This window comes from Benincasa hispida, chromosome 11 (genome assembly GCF_027475165.1).
Source record: "Benincasa hispida cultivar pf3 chromosome 11, pf3_genome.v1.1, whole genome shotgun sequence".
Taxonomy (NCBI): Eukaryota; Viridiplantae; Streptophyta; class Magnoliopsida; order Cucurbitales; family Cucurbitaceae; genus Benincasa; species Benincasa hispida.
The window spans coordinates 8,603,740-8,628,850 of NC_143488.1; the positions used below are offsets into that span (position 1 = coordinate 8,603,740).

Genomic DNA, 25,111 nt, shown 5'->3' on the forward strand with positions numbered 1-25,111 from the left:
GGTAATTGATATAACTTTTCTTAAATTGATACCATTATTAGTTTAGTTTAAGGTTTTAATTGACACAACCCTCAAATTAATTTAGAAGAATAAATGAAATATTTTCTCTATCACTTATTTAGGAAAAGAATACAATTTAGGTCCCTAGGTTTTAGGTCTCATTTGCATTTAGTTCCTAAGTTTCAAAATGTTACAATTTTAGTCCTTAAGTTTTGAGTTTTGTTTAATTTCTAATCAATCCCTAACTTTCAAAATGTTACAATTTTACCTTTCACGTTTGCGTTTTGTTTCAATTTGATCCCTAAATTTCAATATTTACACTTTTAATCTTAATTTTTCACTAAAATACCAATTTTAAGTCTTGACGTTAATCTTTATTAATTAATTCAAAATAATTATGAAGTAAAATTTTTAAAAATTTAATTTTAATAGTGATGAAAAAAGTGAAACTTAACTAATCATAATTCTTTTAAAATAACTAATAGATATTACCAATAAGATGAAAATTGAGTATTTAGTGAAAAATTGGTATTTCAAAATGTAAATCTTTAAATTTAATAACCAAATTGAAAACAAAACTCAAATCTCAATAGTGAAATTATAATATTTTAAAATTTAAGTACTAATTTAAAGTCAAAATCAAAATTTAAAGGACTAAATTAAGTATAGCATTTTCAAACTAGAAAACAAATGGAAACGAAACCAAAAATTTAAGACTTAAAAAAAGTATTTTTTTTCCATTTATTTATTTATTTTGAGATTAGCCCTCTAAGAAAAGTACACAAATTAAATGGCCATTAAGTACGCAATTTCATAATTGAACACACTGTTTTGCTGGAGAAGGATAAAACAATTTCATAAATAGGATCATTATTATTATTTTAAATAGTAAGATTGTTAAAAATATTTTAAAATACAGTAAATATCATTGTGTATGAGTAATAACCATAATTTACGATAACATTTTTTTTTAATTCATAAATAAATTAATTTATTTTTCTATATTTAAAAAGAACTCTTCATCTAACTAATATAAAGGGAAAAAAAAGACATAAATATTCTAACTTAACATATAGGAAAAAAAAGATATAAATATTCCAACTTCAATTCAGATGGAATTTATAAAAACACACTTGTCCTTCATGTGTTAGAGTACTACGATAAAGTATCGATTTTTTACTTTTGACTTAATTTTTTATCATAAGAATTAAATCCATTACAAATTTTAAATTAAAGTTGATAGATCAGACAATCTTATATGTACTAAAGTTGAAAGTTAAAATTCTTCGACTTAAAGTACTAAACAAAAGTCTTTAAAAAAAATTTGCTGAAAATAAATCGAACTAGAGATTGTTTTTATTATTTGCAAATATGACATAATTTTAAGCCTAAAAACAGATTAAGAGTAAACCAAATAAAAAGTTTAAAAAGTCACATCTATTTCAATAGACTTCCATAGTGATACACTAATAATAAAAATCATATGTTAGTAATATACATGGTTAAAAAGAGAATTATTTAAAAATATTAAATATATTACAAAAATCACCGTTTAAGTACGGTTTGTAGTTGCAATTATACCGTCAAACTTTTAATTGTAAAAATTGAGCCATCAAACTTAAGGGTTAAAATTAGACCCTCAAACTTACATAATGGAATAAACGGTAACAATATTATAAATTTGAGAGTTCAATTTTTATCATTTGAGGATCCAACTTTTAAAACTATTGTAAGTTCGATGGTCCAAAAGACTCAATTTTTATAATTAAAATTTTGAGGGTGTAGTTATAACTATATCTCCACTTTAAAATAATAATAATAAGAGAAATTCTTATAAAGCACTATTGAAACTTTTTGCGATAGAGTGTAAATATTTTTAAATATTTTTTTTATATTTATGTTGGGACAGATCTCAAAACATAACGACCAAAATTTATGCTACAAGGTGAAATAAATAATGTAGGGGAAAGGGAAGGGGAAGCCCAAAATCAAATTTGATAAAAAAAAAAAAAAATTAAAAAACAAAAAATGTTTTTGATCATATTACCAAATTCCATCATGTATCTCAAAATACAAACCCTATTCTTGAAATTAAGACAGATTGAAAATAGACAACAAGAAAAAAGAGGGGGGAAAAGTACATGAACCCAAAAAAGTTGAATTAAAGCACATGGAATTGGTGTCTAAAATTATTGAATTACCCAATATTTAAAACAGCAAACACAAAATTAAAGTGGGCTCCTTTTTTTTACTTTGTCCTAAAAACAATTTTATTGTTTTTTTTTCTCTTAATTTTTCTTGTGTCTATATAATCTGAATGCTCATTTATCACATTACCATCTTTATTTCTGTCTCCCTTTTGACCCTTTTGATCATCTTCTCCAATTCAATTTTCTAATTAGTCTCATCATATTGCAATTTCTTAAAAACCAAAGAAAAAAATTCTTTTTTTTAGGGGGGGGTTTTAATTTTGTTCCCTTATGGATGAACTTATAATTTCTCCCCCTTCTTCTTCTTCACCAAATTCAAGTACTGCAACTCTTCAACAAAGGATTCAATTCATCCTCCATAATCGCCTTGAATGGTGGGCTTATTCCATTTTGTGGTTGGCTTCTAAAGATATCACTGGAAATCTTGTTTTCACTTGGGGAAATGGTCTTTTTCGTGACACCCGAGACGGCAGCGGCAGTGGCGGTGGCGGTGGCGGTAGCGGACAACTCATTAGTTTCGGGTTCGATGAAGTTGTGGTGGATCGAGTGGGAGGTGCCAATTTCAGCGACTTAGAATGGTACAGTTATAAATTACCACAAAACCCAAAAGCTTGATTTTTAGTTTATTGATATTCTCTAACAGTCCCCTCCTCAGTTGAGAATGAAACGATTACATTATAGAGTTCGAAAATAAGTTCGATATCGTTTAATCGTATTCTCAATTGAGTAGAGAATAAAGTATGCATGAGGTTGAATAGAGGTGGTGGATTTATATGTTACAAGGAGTTGTGTTGTAGTGATTTGATGGAGAATGGAAGTGGATGGAAATATTATCGTATGTTTAATCATTTATTCATATTGTTAATAGGTACTACACGGCATCTATGAGCCGGTCGTATGGTGCAGTAGATAATGTGGTGGGTCGGGTGTACGACTCGAGTGCATACATCTGGTTAACAGCGGACGACGGTCTTTATTTGTACGAGTGCGAACGAGTAAAAGAAGCGCGTTTGCGTGGGATTCAGACGTTGGTTTTTGTTTCAACATCCATTGGGGTTCTGGAACTGGGTTCTTCTGAGTTGATTAAACAAGATTGGAGTTTAGTTCAGTATGCAAAATCACTTTTTGAATCTGCTTCTTGTTCAAGGTTTACACTTTTTAAACAAAAAGATTATGTGGGTGCTGGTAGTGGAGGAATAATAATTCAACCACAACTTCCGTCGTGCTCCGATGTGGTCAAGAGAGAGACCAGCCGTGGTGGAGGAGGGACGTCCTCCGATTCCCTCTCTGATAACTCCGATGGAAATTTCATGTCAACTGTCAATAACGATAACGGTTAGTTTCACGATGTTATTCATGATTTCATGATGAAATTCAAATATATCCCGTTTTGTTTGTTTGTATCTTGGAAGTTATTTACATTTTCGAACTAAATAGCTATAATTCTTAAAGTTTTCTCAACATTTTAAAGTAAGTTGAACTCGTATTTTACACAATCTAAATCATTTCTTGAACTTTCTCGATTCTAAACACAGTTGGTAACAAGAGGGGGAAGAGATCGGCAAAAAATAAAACAGAGTCCTCGCTGCCGGTAAACCACGTGGAAGCTGAACGGCAGCGACGACAGAAGCTGAACCAACGATTCTACGCGCTCCGATCGGTGGTTCCAAATGTCTCGAAAATGGACAAAGCTTCATTGCTCGCCGATGCAGCAGATTACATCAAGGAGCTAAAGTCCAAGGTTCAAAAATTGGAGTCTAAGCTAAAACAACCACAGCACCAAACTAGTAGCAGCATGAGCATTGCATTTGATCATAACCAAAGCACGACCTCAGCGGTCGAGCAAACGATGAGCTCAACAAGTTACGCAATGAACAACAACAACGTAGAAGTGCGACTTATCGGGTCAGATGCAATGGTGAGAGTTCATTGCAGAGATGAAAATTACCCATCAGCAAGGCTTCTGAATGTGCTAAGAGATTTGGGACTTCAAGTTCATCATGCAAGTTTGTCAAGTGTAAATGAACTGATGCTACAAGATGTTGTTGTTAGAATTCCTCATGGGACAGCCTTGAAAGAAAAGACCTTAAAAACTGCCATACTTCAAAGACTTGAATAATGTTTGATTTTGCATGGAATAATGTTCTTTATTCGGTTTATCGTTGTAAGTCGGTATGTGCATGTTCGAAGGTTTATCTATCGAATCTGTGTTATAGATAATATTGTTAAAACAACGAGGATGTCTTTACTTATGTAATACCGTACCTTTGTTCGTGTAATAATATGATATCATGTCTACTTGAACTTAATTGATTTTAAGTTTTATTTTGATTTAAAGTATGGAAAAAGATCGATGTTCAAATATATATATATATATATATAATAATAGGACATAAGAAATAAGTGTATATATCATGTTAGTCTGTGGGTCATTAATTAAATCCATTTGTTTGTTTATATATATATATATATATATATATATATTTCAAATATGACAGTTGTTTTTCATCAGAAAATTAGCTCTTTGATGATACTAAGTTGATAAAAATATTGATAATAATTATATATGATTTTCATTGGAATTCTATTTCTTTTACGTACTTTTCATTGCTTGTTTTAAGTCTTCTTATACTAAAATTAAAGAATTATTTTAAAATCTAATACAACTTTGAAGGTCATTTCTCAATACTTAAGAACTAGACTCCCATATTATATTGATGATTGAGAAGAGGAGAGAAACAAAACACTAATTATATTGTGTCTCGAATGTGACTTTGATCATAAAATTATGTGTTCGTAATGTTGAATAAATTTTCAAATATATTTAAAATGGTCATTCACAAAAATAACAAGTGTAAAGTGTGTGTGATGTCCATCTAGAATTATTAAATATCTTGACTAAGTGATCTTTGTGGAGCCTTGAAAATAGCATAATTGGTTAGAGTATAATAAACTAGTCTTTTGAATAGAACTTTGAATATTTCACTCTATTTCTTATTTAACTAAAAGAGAAAGGTAGATTTCAAAAATTAATATCAGTTGAGTTGGTTGACTAATGAAAAGACATTGATGTATATTCCTACGATGTAAGTTTAAGGAATTTTGAATCTAGCAAAGTTGCAAAACATATATCTAAAATGGTCTTTCACACAAAAATGGTTAAAGTATCAGTAACATTTACTAAGTTGACTAACTAACTTTTGGAACCTACAAGTAATATAATTTTGACTAAAGTATCAATTACATTTCGAAGGTCAGAAGTTCAAATTTCATCCTTATTTCTTATTTGAACTAAAAAAACGGTGGATTCTAAAAGCTAATGTCATTTCAATTGATGGACCAACAAGCAGGTAAAACAAAATACTTGTATGATATAAATCGAGGAACCAAAAAAATACATGACTTAAACCATTTTATTATAAAGTTTTAATCTAAAAACTTGAGTACTAACTTCAAATATCTTTGTCCCACAAGCCAAGTGGATGTGGCTTTTGAAGTATCCACACCCACCACAAATTGCCCATATCCATTCTCCACACACTACAACCACACATCTACTTCTAACCTCATCCTCATGTACATAGCCTTTAGGTCAATCAAAAACACTCTATGAACCAATTCATGACACATTATTTATCAATTATGCAGTCTCAACTATTTAAAACATTGTGTTTGTTTATGTTTCTACAATAATATGATTTTGTCCGGTTAAAAGGTCTCAAAAAACAAGATTTCATTTTTCTACGTTCTCAACATTACAAGGACTTGCCCTTTCACTCTATTTTTTAAGCTTTTTTTCTCATTGTGTCTCGTCTCCTATATAAACATAAAATTAGAAAGTAAAATTTTGTTCCGTTAGGTAAAAGTTTCCTTCTAGTACTGTCCTACCAACATCCAAAATTGTGAATGGTAAAAGAAAAACAAGCGAATTTCAGCCACCCAAAACTTTGTATTCTAAGCATAATAAGACTTGATATGATAAAAAGTGAAATAAGGAAGAAAGAAGCATATAATAACCATACCAAAGAGTTTTTGTGGGAAAGAAAGTGCTTTTTTCCTAAAGAAAGTGCTTTTGATGGTGGTTGTGAAGCTACAAAGCATCCAATTCTTCACAGCTCCTCCAAAGGAGATTAGGATTAGAAAGAAACAGAGCAGATTTGTTAGATGTGGGATAGCAGAGGCATCTGGTGAGCCAGCTCCATTGGGGCAGAAAACAAAGTACAATGACGGGCCATTTGAGAAGGTTTTTATGACACTTTTTGCAAGGAAAATGGAGAAATTCGCAAATACCAAGGAGCAAGGGAAGAAGAAAGTGGGATTGTGGGATTTTCTTTATGATTATGAAAGGTTTGTTGATGTTTCAAAGAGAGTAATGCAGGGGAAGAATCGAATGCAACAACAGCTCGTCGTTCGTGAAGTTCTCTTGTCTATGCTCCCTCCCGGTGCCCCGGCTCAGGTCAAACCTTCTTTTATAATCTCTTCTCTTCATTTTTTTTAAGTACAATTGAGGATAGGGAGATTCGAACCAAAGACCTCGTGGTTTTTAGCATATTTAGATATCAATTAAACTATGTTCGATTTTAAAAAAATGATTCAATGTGGTTGCTCTACTCATAACAATAATACTTAGGGTTAAAACGTTGTATGTTATATTGTTGTGGTTTATTAAAATGGTTACTCGTCTATTGATTTATACTTTTTGTTGAATTTTCATTTGAAGAATAGTTTTATAGGTGCATGTAAATGACTTATAAATATATTTAGAATGCCAGCATAAGTATCGTTGAACTGACATAAAACTCTTACCATCGACTTTGAGGTCATATGTCTAATCTCCCGCTCCTAACTAAAGTGAATAAGTTGGAATTTCACACATTAGAAAATTAAGAATCTCAAAATAAGAGGTTCTTTTGAAGTTTATTGAACATATTCAGAAGTTGAAGTATAAAAATACGAACCACAAACCTGTTTGACGCTAATGTGAGTTATGCTCGTTGGGGGCCATAACCCTTGTTTTATTTGCACTTGAAGGACAAAAAAAAAAACATATTTTAGGGATTATTTGCATCTTTCTCCGATCAATCATGTGGACTGAATAAAAAACTGATGCTTGCAGTTCAGGAAATTGTTCCCACCAACGAAATGGGCTTGCGAATTCAATGCCTCAATAACAGTGCCATTTTTTCAATGGTTAGTCGGCCCTTCAGAGGTAATTTCATTTCATTTCATTGTATCTTCAAAATGCCCCAATCTATACGATTCCCTTGTGTTCTGTTTCATTTATTACCCTCTGTTTTCTGTTGATTTGAATGCTTGCTTGATTTTCCAGTTCAAGAATCAGTTTACACATGCTTTGAATTGCTATTGAACAAGTAATGGTAGTGACTAATTACATTCTAGATGGGTTTTGTTGAAAGTATTGGATCAAATAAATTTATCGTTGCTTTTGGATTGATTGGTGACCAATGATGAATTACTCCTTGCTTGACTATACAACCTTCCAGTCTTGAGGCTGCCACTCAAGTCCCTAATTGCAAGACATTAGAAAAACTTGTTGAAATTTAATCTAAGTGATCACCATAAGATTTGAACATCAGAGTTTCTTTAATTTATTGCATGTTATAAAAATGAGAATCTCTTCTCAATTTTCTTTAATTTAGGTTGTGGAAGTGGAGGTAAATGGTATTAAACAAAGAAGTGGAGTTCATATAAAGAAGTGCAGGTATGAAGTCCATTTTCATTAATGGTTTTCACAGCACTGTAAAAATTATTCTATCTATCTACAATTACATAAGCATATATTGATATACTTTTGATTCCCCATTATAGGTACCTAGAGAACAGTGGGTGTGTAGGTATGTGTGTGAATATGTGCAAGATACCTACACAAGATTTCTTCACTAATGAATTTGGGCTTCCTCTCACCATGAATCCTAGTATGTATACCATGATACTGTATACGTAGTTTGTGGATCAAAAGTATTTTTTAACCTTTTTAAATACGTGTTGATTGATATGATTAGATTCAAGGGCTTAGATAATGTTAAACCATAACGTGTTCTTGCTTTGTGACATGGTTAGATTTTGAAGACATGAGCTGTGAGATGATATATGGACAGGTTCCACCACCATTTGAAGAGGATCCAGTATCCAATCAACCTTGCTACAAAGATATATGTAAGAAGAATCTATCTGCCATTATTTCAATGATCGACCCTATTTCACAAAAGTATACTCTTGGTTTTTAACTTATTAATGTGCCTTCTTGTGTGGTTGGCAGGTTCAATGGCAAATAGTAGTACCCCTGTATGTCCTAAATTACAACCTTAAATGTATTCGATACTTCGTTTATACGTCATTGGGTCCATATTAGAGCGTATAGATTCTCTCGCAATATTAGAGAGGAAACGTCATAGTTCCTCTGCAAGTGATATTATGTTTGCTAGATCACATACGATGAAGAAGATAATCTTCTTAACATGTTTACAAGAATATAGGGAAAATTTTCATGATGTATAAATGATCCAACTTTTTAGCCTTGTATGAAAGTTTGAGATGCTATATAGTGAAAATAAATAAGTAAGGTCTAACATTATTTAACAATTAGTTAGCATGAGTATGGGCAATTATGGGCAAATAACATATTGTCTTGTTTTTAGTCTCCTCTATATAGGAGTGGGGAAAAAAACTGATACAAACTCTAGATCGATGTAGTCCAGGTTCGGTCATTGTCGTCGAAACACACTTTTCCAACCACGCCAAGCAACCTTTATAATTTTCTCTTAAAAAGATTATAATAAAAATTAATTCACCATTGGCCAATAGCTCAATTGACATATTTACCGTTTTTTTTTCACGGGAGTTCTCATCGATTTCAACCAAATCGACCAAGTGAGGACCAATATAGTTGACTGGTTGGTGTCACAAAACCCTTCAAAATTGACAATCTCCAACCTATGAAAATCAACATGTCAATTTTCCACATAGACTGAAAATTCTTATAAATAAAAAAAAAAAAAATCCCAAAAGATATTACACTTTATGGTAAAAAGTTTCAAAATAAAGTATAAATATTTTTAAACATATTTTTATAATTAAAAAGATCCCCATAGTTTACTGATGATCACCTCTATATATTTAAACCAATTTGTACAAGAAACAACCATTTAACATTGTGTCTTCAACAATAGCGACAACAAAATTAATAATAATAAATGTTTAATATTAACCTAAGAGACAAGAAAAATATATGTTACTCGTCGTTTCACACACCAGAATGTGATATGAAACGATATAAACGTTGTCTAAATTGTAGCTTGAGGCATCTTTGAACATTCAGCATTGCAACCATTTTTCATAATGTGGGTCTACACAGTGAAAAGAATGTAAGACATTCTTGGCACCTAACTCCTCCCATTTTTTTCTTTGACAAAGACACCAGTGAAGCACAGCCTTCTTGGAGGATCCAACTATGTACCATTTGAAGCAAATAATACTCTTGTGCATTCGTTTCTGAAATTGTGGACATCATACTTTGCACATAAACTTGGTAACCTACATAGCAAATAAAGAGTGTCAATCCGATGAAAATGACAAAAGTGGTTTTAATCATTTTTAAATCACTTTTAAATATGTCTCAAGTATTATGTCATGTAAGTTTAAAGAAATACTTGGGTGTAGCCTAAGACTCTACCCATCTCTATGTATTCCCTTCAATCACAAAGCGAAATATTAAAAACATAACTTATAATCGAACACTTGGATGAACTTGCACAAAGATGGATGTAAGTTAGAATGCACCCAAATATTTTTCATAAGTTAATAAGAGGTTAATTTTAACCTTTACCCACAGTAAGAAATTAGTCTAGAGACTAATTAGTGCATTTTTAAACAATGGGAACTTGATTGAAAAGATACCAAAAAAAGGTTGACTAAAACATATATTTAGCCTAATTTTAAAATCATTAACAATGAAGCCAAATTCATTTTTTGTTCCATAATAGACAGTGGACCGTAAATCAAGGCCAAATCTAGAAGGCTCCCGAGAATAAAGTAAGCATTATTAATCTTCTGGTTCTCAAACAATTAAGAGAATTGACAAAAAAAATTGGTTTCTTGATTACAATATTAATATGAGAGACAAAAATGACAATCATAATAATTATTTAGGAAGCATCGGTAGAAAATTTCGGTTCGAATCCTAGTGGCAACATGCCACTTTTTATTGTTTTATAATATAATAAACTCAAGTCCCAAGTAACTGAATTGAGGGAACCTTTTTTGTAATTTTTTTCTTATGATATTTCAAGCTTAGAATATAGATTGAGTCAAGTTTCATAAAAATATCACAATAAACCGGGGGGCTTTAGATTGTGGGGAATATAGGCATCAACTATGAAACACAGATACAGATACGACTATACGATATTAGATACGACGATTCGTTAATTTCTAAAAAACTAAGATACGGATGCGTCGAATGATGCGTCATTTTTTTATATATATTTTTAATATATATATATATATATATATATATATATATTTCTAAAAAACGAGGATATTAATACGTTTAAGATACTTTTTTTCTTTAAAAAAATTTAGGATATAGATAAATTTAGCATACAAGTTAATAACAAGTACAAAATATAATATATACACTGAAATACAATATAAAAAAAAAACATCTAAGATGTTGAAGTACAATAGTTAATAAAATGCAATAATAAAGTGACTCATATCGCAAAGAAGTAGAAGATTAGAGAGAAAAGTATGAAGACAAACGAAGAACTTATTATTGAAGATATCCAAATGGTTTATATTTTGATGGACTTTGTGAGGATTTAAATGTAAAGATGGAGATTAGATTATTCTATCTAGGGTTTGGTCCATTATTTATTTATTTTTCTTTTAGTTTTGGACTCGAATAGTGAGCTTTTTAAATAGGTTGTCTAATTTTAGATTGCAAAAGATTAGATGAGTTACGTGTCTTTTTTCTTCAAAAAAAATACGCATAGAATAGATACGTCAAATCATGTATCAGATACGTAATACGTCAAATCACGTATCAGATACGTATCTGGGAAGTATTTGGAAGTATCGGTATCCGATATGTATCTGATACTGATTCTTTGCCTCACATGAAGTATCTGTGCTTCATAGCTTAGGAAGAACTCCTCTCCCATCTTCGGTCTATAACAAAAACAACCAACCATGTCGTAGAACCTTCTATGAGGATCCAAGGAAATCAATTATATTTTCATTTGGTTTTAAATTAGAAATTTAGTCCTTTCATCTTTGGGGTTTGTGTCTATTCAATCCCTAAATTTTTTAAATTACAAATTTAGTCTTTAATGTTCTTTAAAATTCATGAATCTGCTATACACAAAATTGAAAATTGAGTTCCATTAGACATAAAATTTAAATTTACATCTAATAATCAATTGACTTTTAAATTTTTTTAACTTTTTAGGATCCTATTAAACACAAAATTAAAAATTTGGAGATTTATTAGACACTTTTAAAAGTTTAAAGACTAAACAAACGCATTCAAAATTTAGGGACTAAAATTGTAATTCAACATTTTTGTCTAAATGGCCATTTGAGAAAGCTAGCATCCTCAAAATTTGGAATTTGTGTGGTGCCATACAAATCTCTCCACAGTATACGGAGGTTGTGGTCATTTTGAATTCCCATTTCAAGAAAGGATTCATCTTTTCTTTTTTCCTTTTTCTTTTTTCCTTACATCAAGAGTTGTTTCAAGAAAAGATATTGTCCCATAGAAATTATAAGTTTAATCCCTAAACTTTGAAGTTTATATTTATTTGATTCTTGAACTTTTAATTTTTCGTCTAATAGGTTCTTGAAAAATTCAAAAACTTCTTTAAAAAATTAAATTGATACGTGTAGTATAATTTTGAATTTTATGTCTAATGAAACCTTAAACTTTCAATTTATAGTATATATATGAATTTTTTAAAAAAAAATCATAGAATAAATTTGTAATCTAAAAAATTAGAAGACCAAATATATACAACTCAGTTTAGGAATTAAATTTCAAATATAACCTAAGGATCATTCCAATTTCTAATCAGAATTAAAGACATGATTGTGAGTATTGGGGTGGGCGAAGATGAATTTGAAAGAATTCACACTCCATAAAAAAAGAAAACCTTCAAAGTATTCAATCTTTAAGACCCTACTCAGTAATCAATTTGTGTTTTAGTATAAAAGTTTTCAAAATGTAACTTTTTAATCCTTAAATTTTTAAGAATAGTTTTAAAAGGTCCCTACAATATTTTTATTATTATTTTTTTAAATTATAAAAATAATTTTTTAAAAAATTACCTCTTCTCCTTAAAATTATTTTTGGAATTGAAAATTGATAGAAAAGTAGGCATGCGCAGCGGAATTAAGGATCAATTTTACTCTAATTGCATAAATTAAACATACAACCCTAAATTAGTTAATTAGGGTTTTTTAGAAACGTTATCTTTGAAGCTCCCGAAACTCGTCTATCTCCGCTCGAACACGAACCGGACAACCACTAGAGCTGACCTACTATCCTCTAGACTCAAAACCGGGCTGTGGGACTCGATGGATGAAGAACCCGAGAGAGAGAAAGAGATGGAAATAGAAGAATGAATTTTGGGTTGGGTTTGGGTTTTTTTTCAGCCCAATTTTTAAAAACTAATTTTTGCAAAATATACAAAAGTTTTTAATCCAAATTGAAAGCTCATATTTATAGAAAAGAACCCTGCAAAAATTGCATGAAACCAATTCATAAAAACCCAACACCTAGAATCCACTATCGGGCTTAATGTCTCCACTATAAGCCAACACCTAGCCCACTATTTTGTTAGTGAAATTATCCAACAAAAGTTTGGATCTTCCCACTAACTTTAGTCAAAGGGCAAAATAGTCATTTGGTCAAAGTCAAACTTTGACCGAAAAGTTAACATTTTGACTTTTTATGATTTTTTCCGTGCTGACTAATTTTGACCTCCCAAGCATGAATCCGCATTCATTTTCTCAAAATTCAAATCACATTTGAAGAAAGTTTGACTTTTCAAAGCCAACTCTTTGACTTTTTACATCTTTGACCATTTCCATTATTTCCGAGCTTCCGAATAAGAACGTATTCATATTCTTGATATTTAAATCACATTTAAACATTAAAGCTGTATCTCTAAACTGAAAAACCAACCACTATATCACATATACTTGTTGGTTTCTCTCTCTTTACCTAATTCGAACAATTCGAATTATTCTATCATACTGTTTTAAGTTTATTCCATATGAGCTAGTAGGGAAACCTAATGGATCTATAGATCATGGGCTCCAACGATCCGAGATTAGCTGGCTAAACTCTTTAGATGGAGCTAATCAACATTCGTTAACTCACGGGTCATTCCACTATAGTCCCGTAGTTGCACTCCCCTCACTATAGATATATTTGTGTCCATATGATATAACCATGATTAGTAAGCTAATCCTTCACAAGTTGTTCGTAATCTCGACTGGGTCATAAAAACCGTTTTACCCCTGAGACTACATCTTATTCCTTAAGTTCCACTGATCCTCTAATGAACAATTGGTTTAAGATCCAACCTATAAATCAAACCCCTCTCGGGCCAATGAGAGGGTGGGAACCCTTGTTCAAGACCTGGATTTAGTACTAAAGGGAACAACCTATCTACTATCCCTATAACTACTATCCGGGTAGGAGTGAATTCCATCTTGCACCCTATGTTCCCAGCTATCAACCTAATCTTACCCCATATGGGAGGCTTATTGGGCCAGCAATAATGAGTTGCCCTCACCTATGCAAATCTAAGGATAATTCCGAGTGAACAGGAGTTCATAGTTAGCTCAAGATTAAAATTAAGTTACCTAGGTCATCAATTAACGAAATAGTCAATTTTATACATTAAACGGCATTTAGAACGTAAAAAGTTACTATTTCATGGTTTAGTCTTATATAAACTCTTTACATAGGATACCCCATTTTCATGTCTCCACATGAACGGTTTAGGATCACATCGTTTGTACTAACACCGCATCCATAGTGTTCCCAAAATAAGGCACCCAACCTTATTCATATACTATAGACCATTTTGGCTATATATATTTGAACTTGTCCACATTTATGTCACTATATAACGTTCAAACTTAAACTTAATAGCCTCGGAACCTTAGTTTATTGGATTCATGAATATAGAATTTAAATTTACTAAAGATTTTCAATAACAGCTTTATTGAACAAGAATATGATATTATAAACTACGAGTTTTAGGACATAAAATCCAACAAAAATTCCATTTAATTATATAACATAATAATTAAAAAAAAATACTTCATGGACCGTTCAAATATATTCTTTGAAGAATATAAGCTCATACATCAACATTCAATAAGCTGTTTCACATTTCTTTAATCTTTATAGTTAGTTATTGTAACTACTTGTATCAGAAATTAGTATATATACTCATCATTTATAAATTTTTAGATACAACAACTACATAGCTTCGAGAAAACTTGAAAGATCGGTAAAGAAAAAGAAGTCTGTGACTTAGCTTCTAAATAAAAACTCTCTTCTTCCTGTGGATGTAGGCTTTAATAGTCGAACCACGTACATCGTTGAGCAAATTTTCTTCTTCTCTTCTCATCGTCTACAAGATAGCTCAAGATAGCTCGATCGTTTACCATTTTCTTCATATCGTCTAGATCGTCTACCTTTTCTTTCAACAATCGTCTACATGATTGCATGATCGTTTACCTTTCCCTTCTAACATCATCTACCCGATTGCAAGTCTCCTCCATTGTATACTCAAAGCAGTCACACAGATCAAACAAGGAAGCATTAGGGTTAGAAGAAAGTAAAAAAACACAAAAGGTGGAGAACGAGAGAATCAGAAAGCTAGAGAGAGAGAGAGAGAAAATTTTGATTTGCATTAATCACCCATCAGAAAAAGTTCTTTTTCATTTTTTCTATCAGACAAAGAGCAGTGGGATCGACCACGTGTAAGGCATCAGTTGGAAAATCGTGGGCTCCTATCAACCAAATTCTCTACCAACCAAAGGACTTGGGGTAAAGAACAAGGCTCTGGATTTAGATCAAACAGTAAAGGGCCTCACTTTATTTTTCATCATTTGGGTTAATTTGTTTTTCTTAAAAGCAGGCCCAACAAAGTGGTATCAGAGCAATGGACATTCAAGATCTCAATTCTTGGAGAATCAAGACACAAGCTTTCATCCAAAATGTCAGTAACAAGGTTCAAGGGGAAGAAATTCGATGGCAAAGGAGACTTTGGACTGTGGAAGGCCAAGATCAAGGCGATACTCGGCCAGCAGAAAACCTACAGAGCCCTCCTTGATCCATCAACACTCCCTACCACAGTGACAGCCCAAGAAAATGAGGATTGGAACTGGTAGCCTATGGTACGTTAGTTCTTAATCTAAGTGATAGTGTTCTTAGACAAGTTTTAGATCAAGAAACTGCATTTAGAATATGGACTAAGCTAGAAGAGTTGTATGTTACTAAAGACCTTCCTAGCAAAATGTATCTTAAAGAGAAGTTCTTCACGTTTAAAATGGATTCATCTAAAACACTAACTGATAACTTAGATGAGTTCAAGAAGATAGTTACTGAATTTAAAACTCTAAGAGAAAAACTTAGTGATGAAAACAAGGCTTATCTGCTTTTAAACTCTTTGTCTGAACCGTATAAAGAAATGAAGAATGCTCTAAAGTATGGAAGGGATAGTATAAGTACATACACCATAATATCAGCCCTAAGAACTAAAGAGCTTGAGCTACAGGTTGATAAAAAGGATAAACCTAGTGGTGAAGGTCTGTTTGTAAAAGGAAACTTTAAACAAAGCCACTCTAAAGATAGGAAACCTCATAACCCATAAGAAAATAAATCAAAATAGAAAATAAAATGTAAGTACGGTAAGAAGAAAGGACATCTAATAAAAGATTATTTTATTTTAAAGAGAAAGAACCAAGAGAAAGAGAAGGATTCAAAAGGCAAACAGCTTGAGGCATCTATTATAGAGGGTTCATTCATCTACTCAAATGCCTTAGCCTCAACTTTAGACAAATCTAATCATGTAAACCCTATAGGAAAACATGATTGGGTTTTAGACTCTCGATGCACCTACCATATGACCTCAATGAAACCTTGGTTTAACACCTTTAAGAAAATAAAAAGAGAAACGACTTATATGGGAAACAACCAAGTCTGTAAAATTGAAGGCATTGGCTCTGTTTCCATGAAACTTAAGGATGGAACCATCAAACTTCTTAGGAATGTGAGATATGTTCCACTACTTAAGAGAAATCTAATCTCCTTAGGTATGTTAGATGTTATAGGGTGTGAATACAGGGGTAAAGGAGGAACTCTTGAGGTGCTAAAGGACTCTAAAGTAATATTAGTTGGGGAAAAGATAAATGACTTATTTGTGGTTAAAGGAGTTGAGATGATAACAGGAGTTTATGTAACCACCACAAATGAGATCATAAAGGCTGATCTATGGCACAAAAGGTTATCTCACATAAGTGCTAAAGGCCTAGAAGTCCTATCTAATCAAGGAAATTCTCCCTAAAAGCCTCTCAAAAGATCTAACCTTTTGTGAACACTGTGTTTTAGGGAAAACCACAAGGCAAAGCTTCACTAAAGCACAACATACCACAAAAGCTATCCTAGACTACATACACTCTGACCTATGGGGTCCAGCTCCTACACCTAGCTTAAGTGGCTCAAAGTATTTACTTTCTTTTATTAATGATTTCTCTAGGAAAAGTTGGGTCTACTTTCTTAAAACTAAAGACCAAGTGTTTGATAGATTTAAGGAATGGAAACTCATGATAGAGAAACAAACTTCTAAAGAAATTAAATACCTAAGAACTGATAATGGACTGGAATTTTGTAATGAAGAGTTCAACAAATTCTGTAAAGAAACAGGAATTACTAGGCATAAGACAGTTAGATTCACTCCTCAACAAAATGGAGTTGTTGAAAGACTAAATAAGACACTTATGGAAAGAGTTAGATGTCTTCTATCAGATGCAATTCTAAGTGAAAATTACTGTTAATCTTTACAGTTAGTTATTGTAACTACTTGTATTAGAAATTAGTATATATACTCATCATTTACAAATTTTTAGATACAACAACTACATAGCTTCAAGAAAACTTGAAAGATCTGTAAAAAAAAAAGGAGTATGTGACTTAGCGTCTTAATAAAAACCCTCTTCTTCCTGTGGACGTAGGCTTTAATAGCCGAACCACGTACATTGCTGAGCAAATTTTCTTCTTCTCTTCTCATCGTCTACAAGATAGCTCAATCGTTTACTATTTTCTTCATATCGTCTAGAAGATCGATCGATCGTCTACCTTTTCTTTCAGCAATCATCTACACGATTGCATGATCGTTTACCTTTCCCTTCTGTCATCGTCTACCCAATTGCAAGTCTTCTCCATCGTATACTCAAAGCAGTCGCATAGATCAAACAAGAAAGCATTAGGGTTAGAAGAAAGTAAAAGAATACAGAAGGCGGAGAACGAGAGAATCAAAAAACTAGAGAGAGAAAGAAAATTTTGATTTGCATTAATCACCCATCAGAAAAAGGAGTTCTTTTTCATTTTTTCCATCAGACAAAGAGTAGTGGAATCGACCACGTGTAAGGCATCAGCTGGAAAATCGTAGGCTCCTATCAACCAAGTTCTCTACCAACCAAAGGACTTGGGACAAAGAACATGGCTCTCGATTTGGATCAAATAGTAAAGGGCCTCATTTAATTTTTCATCATTTGGGCTAATTTGTTTTTCTTTTGCAGAAGCAGGCCCAACATTCTTAAAAACTTGAGAACTAAAAAGTTACATTTTGAAAACTCAGAGATCAAATGCACCTAATCTATGTAATCTAAAAAAACTCATAGACTTAAATGTACGTTTTGAAAACTCAATGATCAAACACACCTAGTCTTCAAAACTTGGGGACTAAAAGGTAGTTTCCCCAAAAGTCTTTAAAGCTATAACATTCTTCAGGCCAAGACAACTTAGTTAGGTTTGTAAGAATGTTTAAGGGGTGCAGTTTTTGTTCCACAAATCAGACATACATTTCTAATCTGTTTCTAGAGAAGTTAATATAGAAGACACATGTGAAAGTTGAGGATAATCCCACTTGCCAATCACAAGAAATGAAACTTGAGACTTCATAATTTCTACCTATTCAATTGTTAGTGGCAAAAGAGTAACTCATGTGAGCACAGAAAATAAGCCTAAGAAAATACACCCGTGACTACTCATTTTACAATACAGACAAATTCAATTCTGTATTTCCGCCTCTTATTTTGGCATCCAAAGTTCCCCCCTTTTGCTTATATTTCAATACTAAACAATACCCCCATAAATTCAATTCACTTTCTCCCTGACTTTTTCATTCCTTTATCCAATCCAATCCCAACTGTAAAGTTGGTTTGTCTTCACCTCACCTATTAACTTCCAATTCGGCGCAGTTGATCTCGTGAATAATTTCTCTCTCAACCAACACTAAACTAAACTTCCTTCTCTATAAATAACACCCCCATTTCACCACTACTATTCCAAGTCAGTGTGTTATATTACAACTTGTAACAATGTCTTTTTCAATCACTTTGCCTCTCTACTTCATTTTGCCTCTCTTTACCTTATCTTCCTCTGCTTTCACTCCTCAACATTACTCTACTGCCCTTCAGTATTCCATTCTTTTCTTTCAGGGACAGCGATCCGGGAAGCTGCCCTCGAACCAACGTCTCGCATGGAGGGGTGATTCTGCCTTATCAGATGGCTCCTCTTATCATGTGCTTACTCCCCTTTTCTTCTTATTATGTTTGTTACTACTTCTATGAGTCTAATAACTCAGGCTCTAACTTAATGGCACGTGAATATGAACTTTCCAGGTTGACCTTGTTGGTGGCTACTATGATGCCGGGGATAATGTCAAGTTTGGCTTGCCAATGGCCTTTACTACTACATTGCTGGCTTGGAGTGTCATTGAGTTTGGTGACTCAATGGGGAATGAGATTGAAAATGCAAGATCAGCAGTTCGTTGGGGGTCGGATTATCTATTGAAGGCTGCCACTGCTGCGCCTGACGTCTTATATGTTCAAGTGAGTATAGTGACTATAAGCAAATGTGTGAGAGAGGGGAAAGAAAAGAGAATATGATGGTTAAGATAACAATAATCACTATAATAAGAATGTGTAATGTAAGTAAACTTGTGGTGTGAAGGTGGGAGATCCAAACCTTGATCATAAATGTTGGGAAAGGCCAGAAGATATGGACACGCCACGTACTGTGTATAAGATAACTGCTCAAAACCCAGGCTCTGATGTAGCAGCAGAGACTGCAGCTGCGTTGGCTGCAGCTTCAATCGTATTCAAAGCATCCGACCCTTCTTATTCTAACAAATTACTCGATGCGGCCTTAAAAGTAAATCATACTCCCATTCCTCACACCCATTGCACATCATTATGCTCTAAACAAAGTAACAAGTTCCCATTTAATGCAATGCAGGTATTCGATTTTGCAGATAAGCATAGAGGTTCTTACAGTGATTCCCTCCATTCAGTGGTCTGTCCATTTTACTGTTCTTACTCAGGATACAATGTAAGTAAGAAGATACACATACATCTACTTGTTTTCATTTTTTTTTTTTTTCTCTTTCAAGGTGGTGTTTCTTCTGAGTTCATATTGACACTCTATCAGGATGAGCTTCTATGGGCTGCCTCATGGATTTACAAAGCCTCAAAAAACAGCATACATTTGAACTATATCCAATCCAATGGCCATATACTAGGAGCCGAAGAAGATGACTACACTTTTAGCTGGGACGACAAGCGCCCAGGAACCAAGATCCTTCTCTCCCAGGTTTGGTTTTGCTCCCTCTGGATAAAAATCAGTCCAAAATCTATTTCCTAAACTGAAGCTTGATGATCTTATCATGGTGTGGACCTTTGCCACAGGATTTCCTAGTGCAAAATTCAGAGGAGTTCCAAATCTATAAAGCACACTCAGATAATTACATATGCTCCCTCATCCCAGGAACTTCCAGTTTAAGTGGTCAATATACTCCTGGTTAGCAATAACATAACTATTTCCTTGTCATTTATTTATGCATGTACAATTCTACATATATCATATATCAGGTCTTAATCCTATTTTACTGCATAACTGTGCTTGAATTTTTAAAAGTTCCTTTAAAAAAAACAAAAAAGAAAAAGAAAAAGACATTTTTGCCCATGACTTTCAAAATGTCTATTTTATTGCATCAACCTATAAAAAAGACAATTTTTGTCCTTTACTATTAATTTATGATTGCTACCCATTTTCTCTCAAGTGCCAAGTTGATACATTAATAAATGTATTAAAGGCTTAAAGCTATACCATCCATTTATCAAAAACTAAAATAAGGATAAGGATAAAAATGGTACTGTTTAGTTTATGAACAAATATGAACTAAAGTTAAATGTATAGGACTCCAGTATAACATTTTAAAAGAACGAAAACTCGAAAGTCTAAAGAGCAAAGTAGTATTGAAACTGAACAAATATTCTAAGAAATCATGAAGCAAAATGAAATAAACTCAAAGATCAAGTACTAAAGTGTAATTAACCCTATAATACATAAAATGAAAAGCAGAGCTAGTACACGAACAAGAAGACAGAATAGACACCCATTTTCAAATGAAAACAATTCATGCTCATGAAATCGAAAATTGCAGGAGGACTATTTTTCAAAGGAAGCGAGAGCAACCTGCAGTATGTAACTTCAGCAACTTTTCTCCTTCTAACCTACGCGAAATACCTAAGCTCCAATGGCGGATCCATTCGATGTGGGACTTCAAGGATTTCCCCAGAAGACCTAATCGCACAAGCAAAGAAACAAGTCGATTACATATTGGGAGAAAATCCAGAGAAAATGTCATACATGGTGGGATTTGGAGAACGATACCCTCAGCATATTCACCATAGAGGTTCCTCTGTGCCGTCCCTTCATTCACACCCTAATCGAGTTTCTTGCAATGAAGGTTTCCAGTTTCTGTACTCTTCTTCACCAAATCCGAATCTGCTTCTTGGCGCCATTGTTGGTGGACCTGATAATGGCGATAAATTTTCTGATGATCGGAATAACTATCGGCAGTCGGAGCCTGCTACTTATATAAATGCCCCATTTGTTGGTGCCCTAGCCTTTTTTACAGAAACACCTTAATGGATATAATAATTTTTTTTTTCTTTTCAAGGAAGGAGAGAGATAATTGGACATTGGTTGGATTTAGTTCCGTGTATCTTGGTCAAAAGTTCGAATCTCCACTTCTATTTTTATGTTAAAACAAAGTATATTAAAGAAAGTCGTAAGTTTCTAAATTATTATCTTGGTTTGACTTAAAATATTCTTAATACTCTCGAATATTGAGTATCTCTTTATTGCTATATTGAGAGTTACTCTACGTATTGTTTGGATAGTGGATATTTTTTCATGTTAGATTTATTTAATAGATTATTTATGATTTTTGAAATATTGAAATATTGATCTCATAAGTATCATATTAAATTCCATCAATTGAATCGTTTTTTTCTAGAAATACATTTCTATGATCGTCCCAGTGTTGTTCAAGCATTGATTTTAAGTCGGATTACACTTTGAAGTGTAGCACCTAGTAAGACAAACTGAGTCATCATCCCAACACAAATAGAATTCAAATGAGAGATATAGAATAGAAACCAAGACGTTGATTGATTATTTTTTATTGATTTTTTTTCTTCGAAGTTTGATATTAAAATAGATATTTTATAAGTTAGTCAAGGTGACAAAAGATTTAAACCTAATTTAAAAATTTTGATAATAAAAAAACAAAATACAAGTTTGCTTTGGTTGTTGAATTCCATACACTCACTTTGTGTGAATTTTAATATCTTAACTACTAAATAAAAATTGGAATCAAATTAGTTCAATTCAATAAGGTATAGATTCTCTCTCATTAATATTGTTCATTCATCATCTATACCTATCATTTCATTACTCTAGTATGTGACAGGCCGACACAAAATCCATTATTAATGATAATAATTAATTTAATTAATTGTGAGATACTATTTTTAAAATAAAAATTAAAAAGTCAATTCAAATATAGTTTAATGATTAAAATACACGTACATCCAAAAAATCTACGGTCAAATCTTCACCCTACAAATATTGAACTCATTTAAAAAAAATACACAAAATATCATCAAAGTACAAAACACGAAATCAACTCATTTGCACATAATTCAAATAGTAATACGAACCTAGTCCATTGTAAACAATGGAGCTCCATCCACAGATAATTTTGGTCCTCCATACTTTTTTATCTCCACTTTTATATGTATTTTTTTAGTACAATAGGAAGTGGAAGAATGAAAAAAAATATCATACTACCACAATACATACTATTCCCATTATTATTTGATACCTCATATTCATTTAATGAATTCCACATTTTAAATGTTAGCTTTTATGGTAAGCAATGAACGGAATTAGGATAATTTTATTTTTATATTATCATTATAGAAATTTTATGATAATGATAATACATCCTCGAGGTGAATTAAGTATACTTGTTTTAACCACTTTCAAACGTGGTTAACTTAAAAAAAACTAAAACAAAAATAAAAGGGGAAAATGATAATAATGGCAAAAGTATAATAATAAATATGTAATTTATTTCCTCTAGCCCCTTTGCGTATAGTAAAGTCAAAAGAAAAGGGGAAAAAATAATTTTCTTCTCTGGACAAGTCTTCTTCAACTCCTAGATTGGTAGAAATTGTAAATTTATAAATTCCAAATTAATGTTTTTTATTTATAATTTTTTTAAAAAAAAAAATAAAAAATAAAAAAAATCATCGTCGGTTCCGATATAACCAGAGGGATTTTGGTGAAGCAGATCTGAGAGACAAGAAGAAAACCCCAATCGTCTTCTTCTTCAAGCTTCAGCTTTCTTTGCCATGGCGGCCATGGATTTCTCCTCCTCCTCCTTGTTTCTGCTCCTCATCTTCCTCTTACCCATATCTTCGTTTGCAGAGATTCGTTTCACGGAGATCACAAATGACAATCGACCCATCATTCCCTTCGACGTCTTCGGCTTCAGCCATGTTGGTCGTCTCGAGCTTAACGTCTCTCGTCTCTCACTCTCCGATTCCAATCCAGATCTCGACCTCTCCAAGGCCGGATTCTTCCTCTGTACTCGAGAATCATGGCTTCATGTGATCCAGCAATTGGAGGAAGGGGAAATCTCTTGCGCTCTTCAATCCGACCTCGTCAAACCCGTTTACACCTTCAATACCCTCAAAGGTAGCGATCGATTCGATGTTCTATATTCCGAGAGTGATGCCGATCAATACACTCTCGTTTTTGCTAACTGTCTTCAGCAACTCAAGGTTTCTATGGATGTTCGATCCGCTATGTACAATCTCGAGGGTAAAAACGGTGGCCGGGACTATCTTTCTGCTGGGAAAACCATCCTCCCTAGGATTTACTTCGTTTTCTCTTTGATTTATTTCTCGCTTGCTGTTGTTTGGATTCATGTTCTTTACAAAAAGCGATTGACGGTTTATGGTATTCATTTCTTTATGCTTGCTGTTGTGATCTTGAAGGCTTTGAATCTTCTTTGTGAAGCTGAGGATAAATCATACATTAAGCGCACTGGAAGCGCCCATGGTTGGGATGTTCTGTTCTACATTTTTAGTTTCTTAAAGGGTATCACCTTGTTCACTTTGATCGTCTTGATTGGCACTGGTTGGTCTTTCTTGAAACCTTATTTGCAGGACAAAGAGAAGAAGGTCTTGATGATTGTGATTCCATTGCAAGTTGTGGCTAATATTGCTCAAGTTGTGATTGATGAAACTGGGCCATTTGAACAAGATTGGGTTACTTGGAAACAAGTGTTCTTGCTTGTTGATGTGATTTGTTGCTGTGCTGTTCTGTTCCCCATTGTCTGGTCGATCAAGAACTTGCGTGAAGCTGCACGAACTGATGGAAAAGCAGCTGTGAATTTGATGAAATTGACCCTCTTCAGACAGTATTACATTGTGGTTATATGTTATATCTACTTCACTCGGGTCGTAGTTTATGCACTTGAGACAATTACTTCATATCGGTATCTTTGGACGAGTGTCGTGGCTGGGGAATTGGCGACGCTTGCATTTTATGCATTCACTGGTTATAAGTTCAAGCCTGAGGCTCATAATCCTTATTTTGTAGTTGATGATGAGGAGGAAGAAGCAGCTGCTGAGGCATTGAAGCTTGAAGATGAGTTTGAATTGTGATGAAGAAGAAGAGGGTGTTGTGCTTTGCTGCAATGTTGTTTCTCTTCTGATTGTGAGTTTTAAGGTAGAAAAATTCTCATTCAGAGTTTAAAGTATATGTTGTTTTTTTGTCCAATCTGGGAATTACAGGCATGTCATGTTGTTTTTTGATATATGTTTTTCTTTGTATTTCCACCTCTCTTTAAGTCTGTAGAATAACATATATCAATGTCTGTGATTTGGATAGCGTGTACACATACTGACCATAAAGGCATAGTTGTATCTTTCATGTGCCATTCTTGTTAGAACTTTGGGTGTTTTTAGGCTTGCCTCGATAACTATTTAGTTTTTTATTTTAATACTGCTTTGGTTTTTGTATTATTAACTTTTGTTCATTTTTGTTTTTATTTTAGTTCCTGTACTTTCAAAATGTTCATTTTGATCCTTTAACTTTGAAAAAATGATCATTTTCATCTGGGACCAAAATGGTCACTTTTTGAAAGGACAATGACAAAAAATGAACCAAAGTTAAAAGTATAGGGACCAAAATGAATATTTTTAAAGCATAAGCACTA

At 32.8% G+C, this 25,111-nt stretch overlaps 4 protein-coding genes across 4 annotated transcripts; all 4 read left to right on the top strand.

Annotated features, from left to right (window-relative positions):
- Nucleotides 1–2,235: 2,235 nt before the first annotated feature.
- LOC120069011 (transcription factor MYC3-like) lies at nt 2,236–4,519 on the top strand. The gene is made up of 3 exons (XM_039020667.2): nt 2,236–2,788; nt 3,079–3,545; nt 3,746–4,519. The coding sequence occupies exons 1-3, from the start codon at nt 2,481–2,483 to the stop codon at nt 4,327–4,329; spliced, it is 1,359 nt and encodes a 452-aa protein (XP_038876595.1). The 5' UTR covers nt 2,236–2,480; the 3' UTR covers nt 4,330–4,519.
- Nucleotides 4,520–5,372: 853 nt separating this feature from the next.
- LOC120068993 (beta-carotene isomerase D27) lies at nt 5,373–8,813 on the top strand. Its single transcript, XM_039020636.2, has 6 exons — nt 5,373–6,666; nt 7,327–7,419; nt 7,871–7,932; nt 8,040–8,146; nt 8,292–8,387; nt 8,491–8,813. The coding sequence occupies exons 1-6, from the start codon at nt 6,286–6,288 to the stop codon at nt 8,538–8,540; spliced, it is 789 nt and encodes a 262-aa protein (XP_038876564.1). The 5' UTR covers nt 5,373–6,285; the 3' UTR covers nt 8,541–8,813.
- A 10,007-nt stretch (nt 8,814–18,820) lies between these two features.
- On the top strand, nt 18,821–21,623 carry LOC120069019 (endoglucanase 1-like). Its single transcript, XM_039020677.2, has 7 exons — nt 18,821–19,055; nt 19,155–19,364; nt 19,486–19,686; nt 19,771–19,863; nt 19,963–20,124; nt 20,220–20,331; nt 20,978–21,623. Exons 1-7 carry the CDS (start codon nt 18,852–18,854, stop codon nt 21,463–21,465), a joined length of 1,470 nt encoding a protein of 489 aa, XP_038876605.1. The 5' UTR covers nt 18,821–18,851; the 3' UTR covers nt 21,466–21,623.
- A 1,356-nt stretch (nt 21,624–22,979) lies between these two features.
- LOC120069009 (Lung seven transmembrane receptor family protein) lies at nt 22,980–24,832 on the top strand. Its single transcript, XM_039020665.2, has one exon. It carries the CDS (start codon nt 23,238–23,240, stop codon nt 24,555–24,557), a length of 1,320 nt encoding a protein of 439 aa, XP_038876593.1. The 5' UTR covers nt 22,980–23,237; the 3' UTR covers nt 24,558–24,832.
- The last annotated feature ends 279 nt before the right edge of the window (nt 24,833–25,111 follow it).

Coding starts and splice junctions, on each gene's coding strand:
- LOC120069011 (XM_039020667.2), top strand. CDS start 2,481: ATGGATGAACTTATAATTTCTCCCCCTTCTTCTTCTTCACCAAATTCA. Junction 2,789..3,078: donor AATTTCAGCGACTTAGAATG/GTACAGTTATAA, acceptor TATTGTTAATAG/GTACTACACGGCATCTATGA. Junction 3,546..3,745: donor AACTGTCAATAACGATAACG/GTTAGTTTCACG, acceptor TTCTAAACACAG/TTGGTAACAAGAGGGGGAAG.
- LOC120068993 (XM_039020636.2), top strand. CDS start 6,286: ATGGTGGTTGTGAAGCTACAAAGCATCCAATTCTTCACAGCTCCTCCA. Junction 6,667..7,326: donor CTCCCGGTGCCCCGGCTCAG/GTCAAACCTTCT, acceptor TGATGCTTGCAG/TTCAGGAAATTGTTCCCACC. Junction 7,420..7,870: donor GGTTAGTCGGCCCTTCAGAG/GTAATTTCATTT, acceptor TCTTTAATTTAG/GTTGTGGAAGTGGAGGTAAA.
- LOC120069019 (XM_039020677.2), top strand. CDS start 18,852: ATGTCTTTTTCAATCACTTTGCCTCTCTACTTCATTTTGCCTCTCTTT. Junction 19,365..19,485: donor CTGACGTCTTATATGTTCAA/GTGAGTATAGTG, acceptor TGTGGTGTGAAG/GTGGGAGATCCAAACCTTGA. Junction 19,687..19,770: donor TACTCGATGCGGCCTTAAAA/GTAAATCATACT, acceptor AATGCAATGCAG/GTATTCGATTTTGCAGATAA.
- LOC120069009 (XM_039020665.2), top strand. CDS start 23,238: ATGGCGGCCATGGATTTCTCCTCCTCCTCCTTGTTTCTGCTCCTCATC.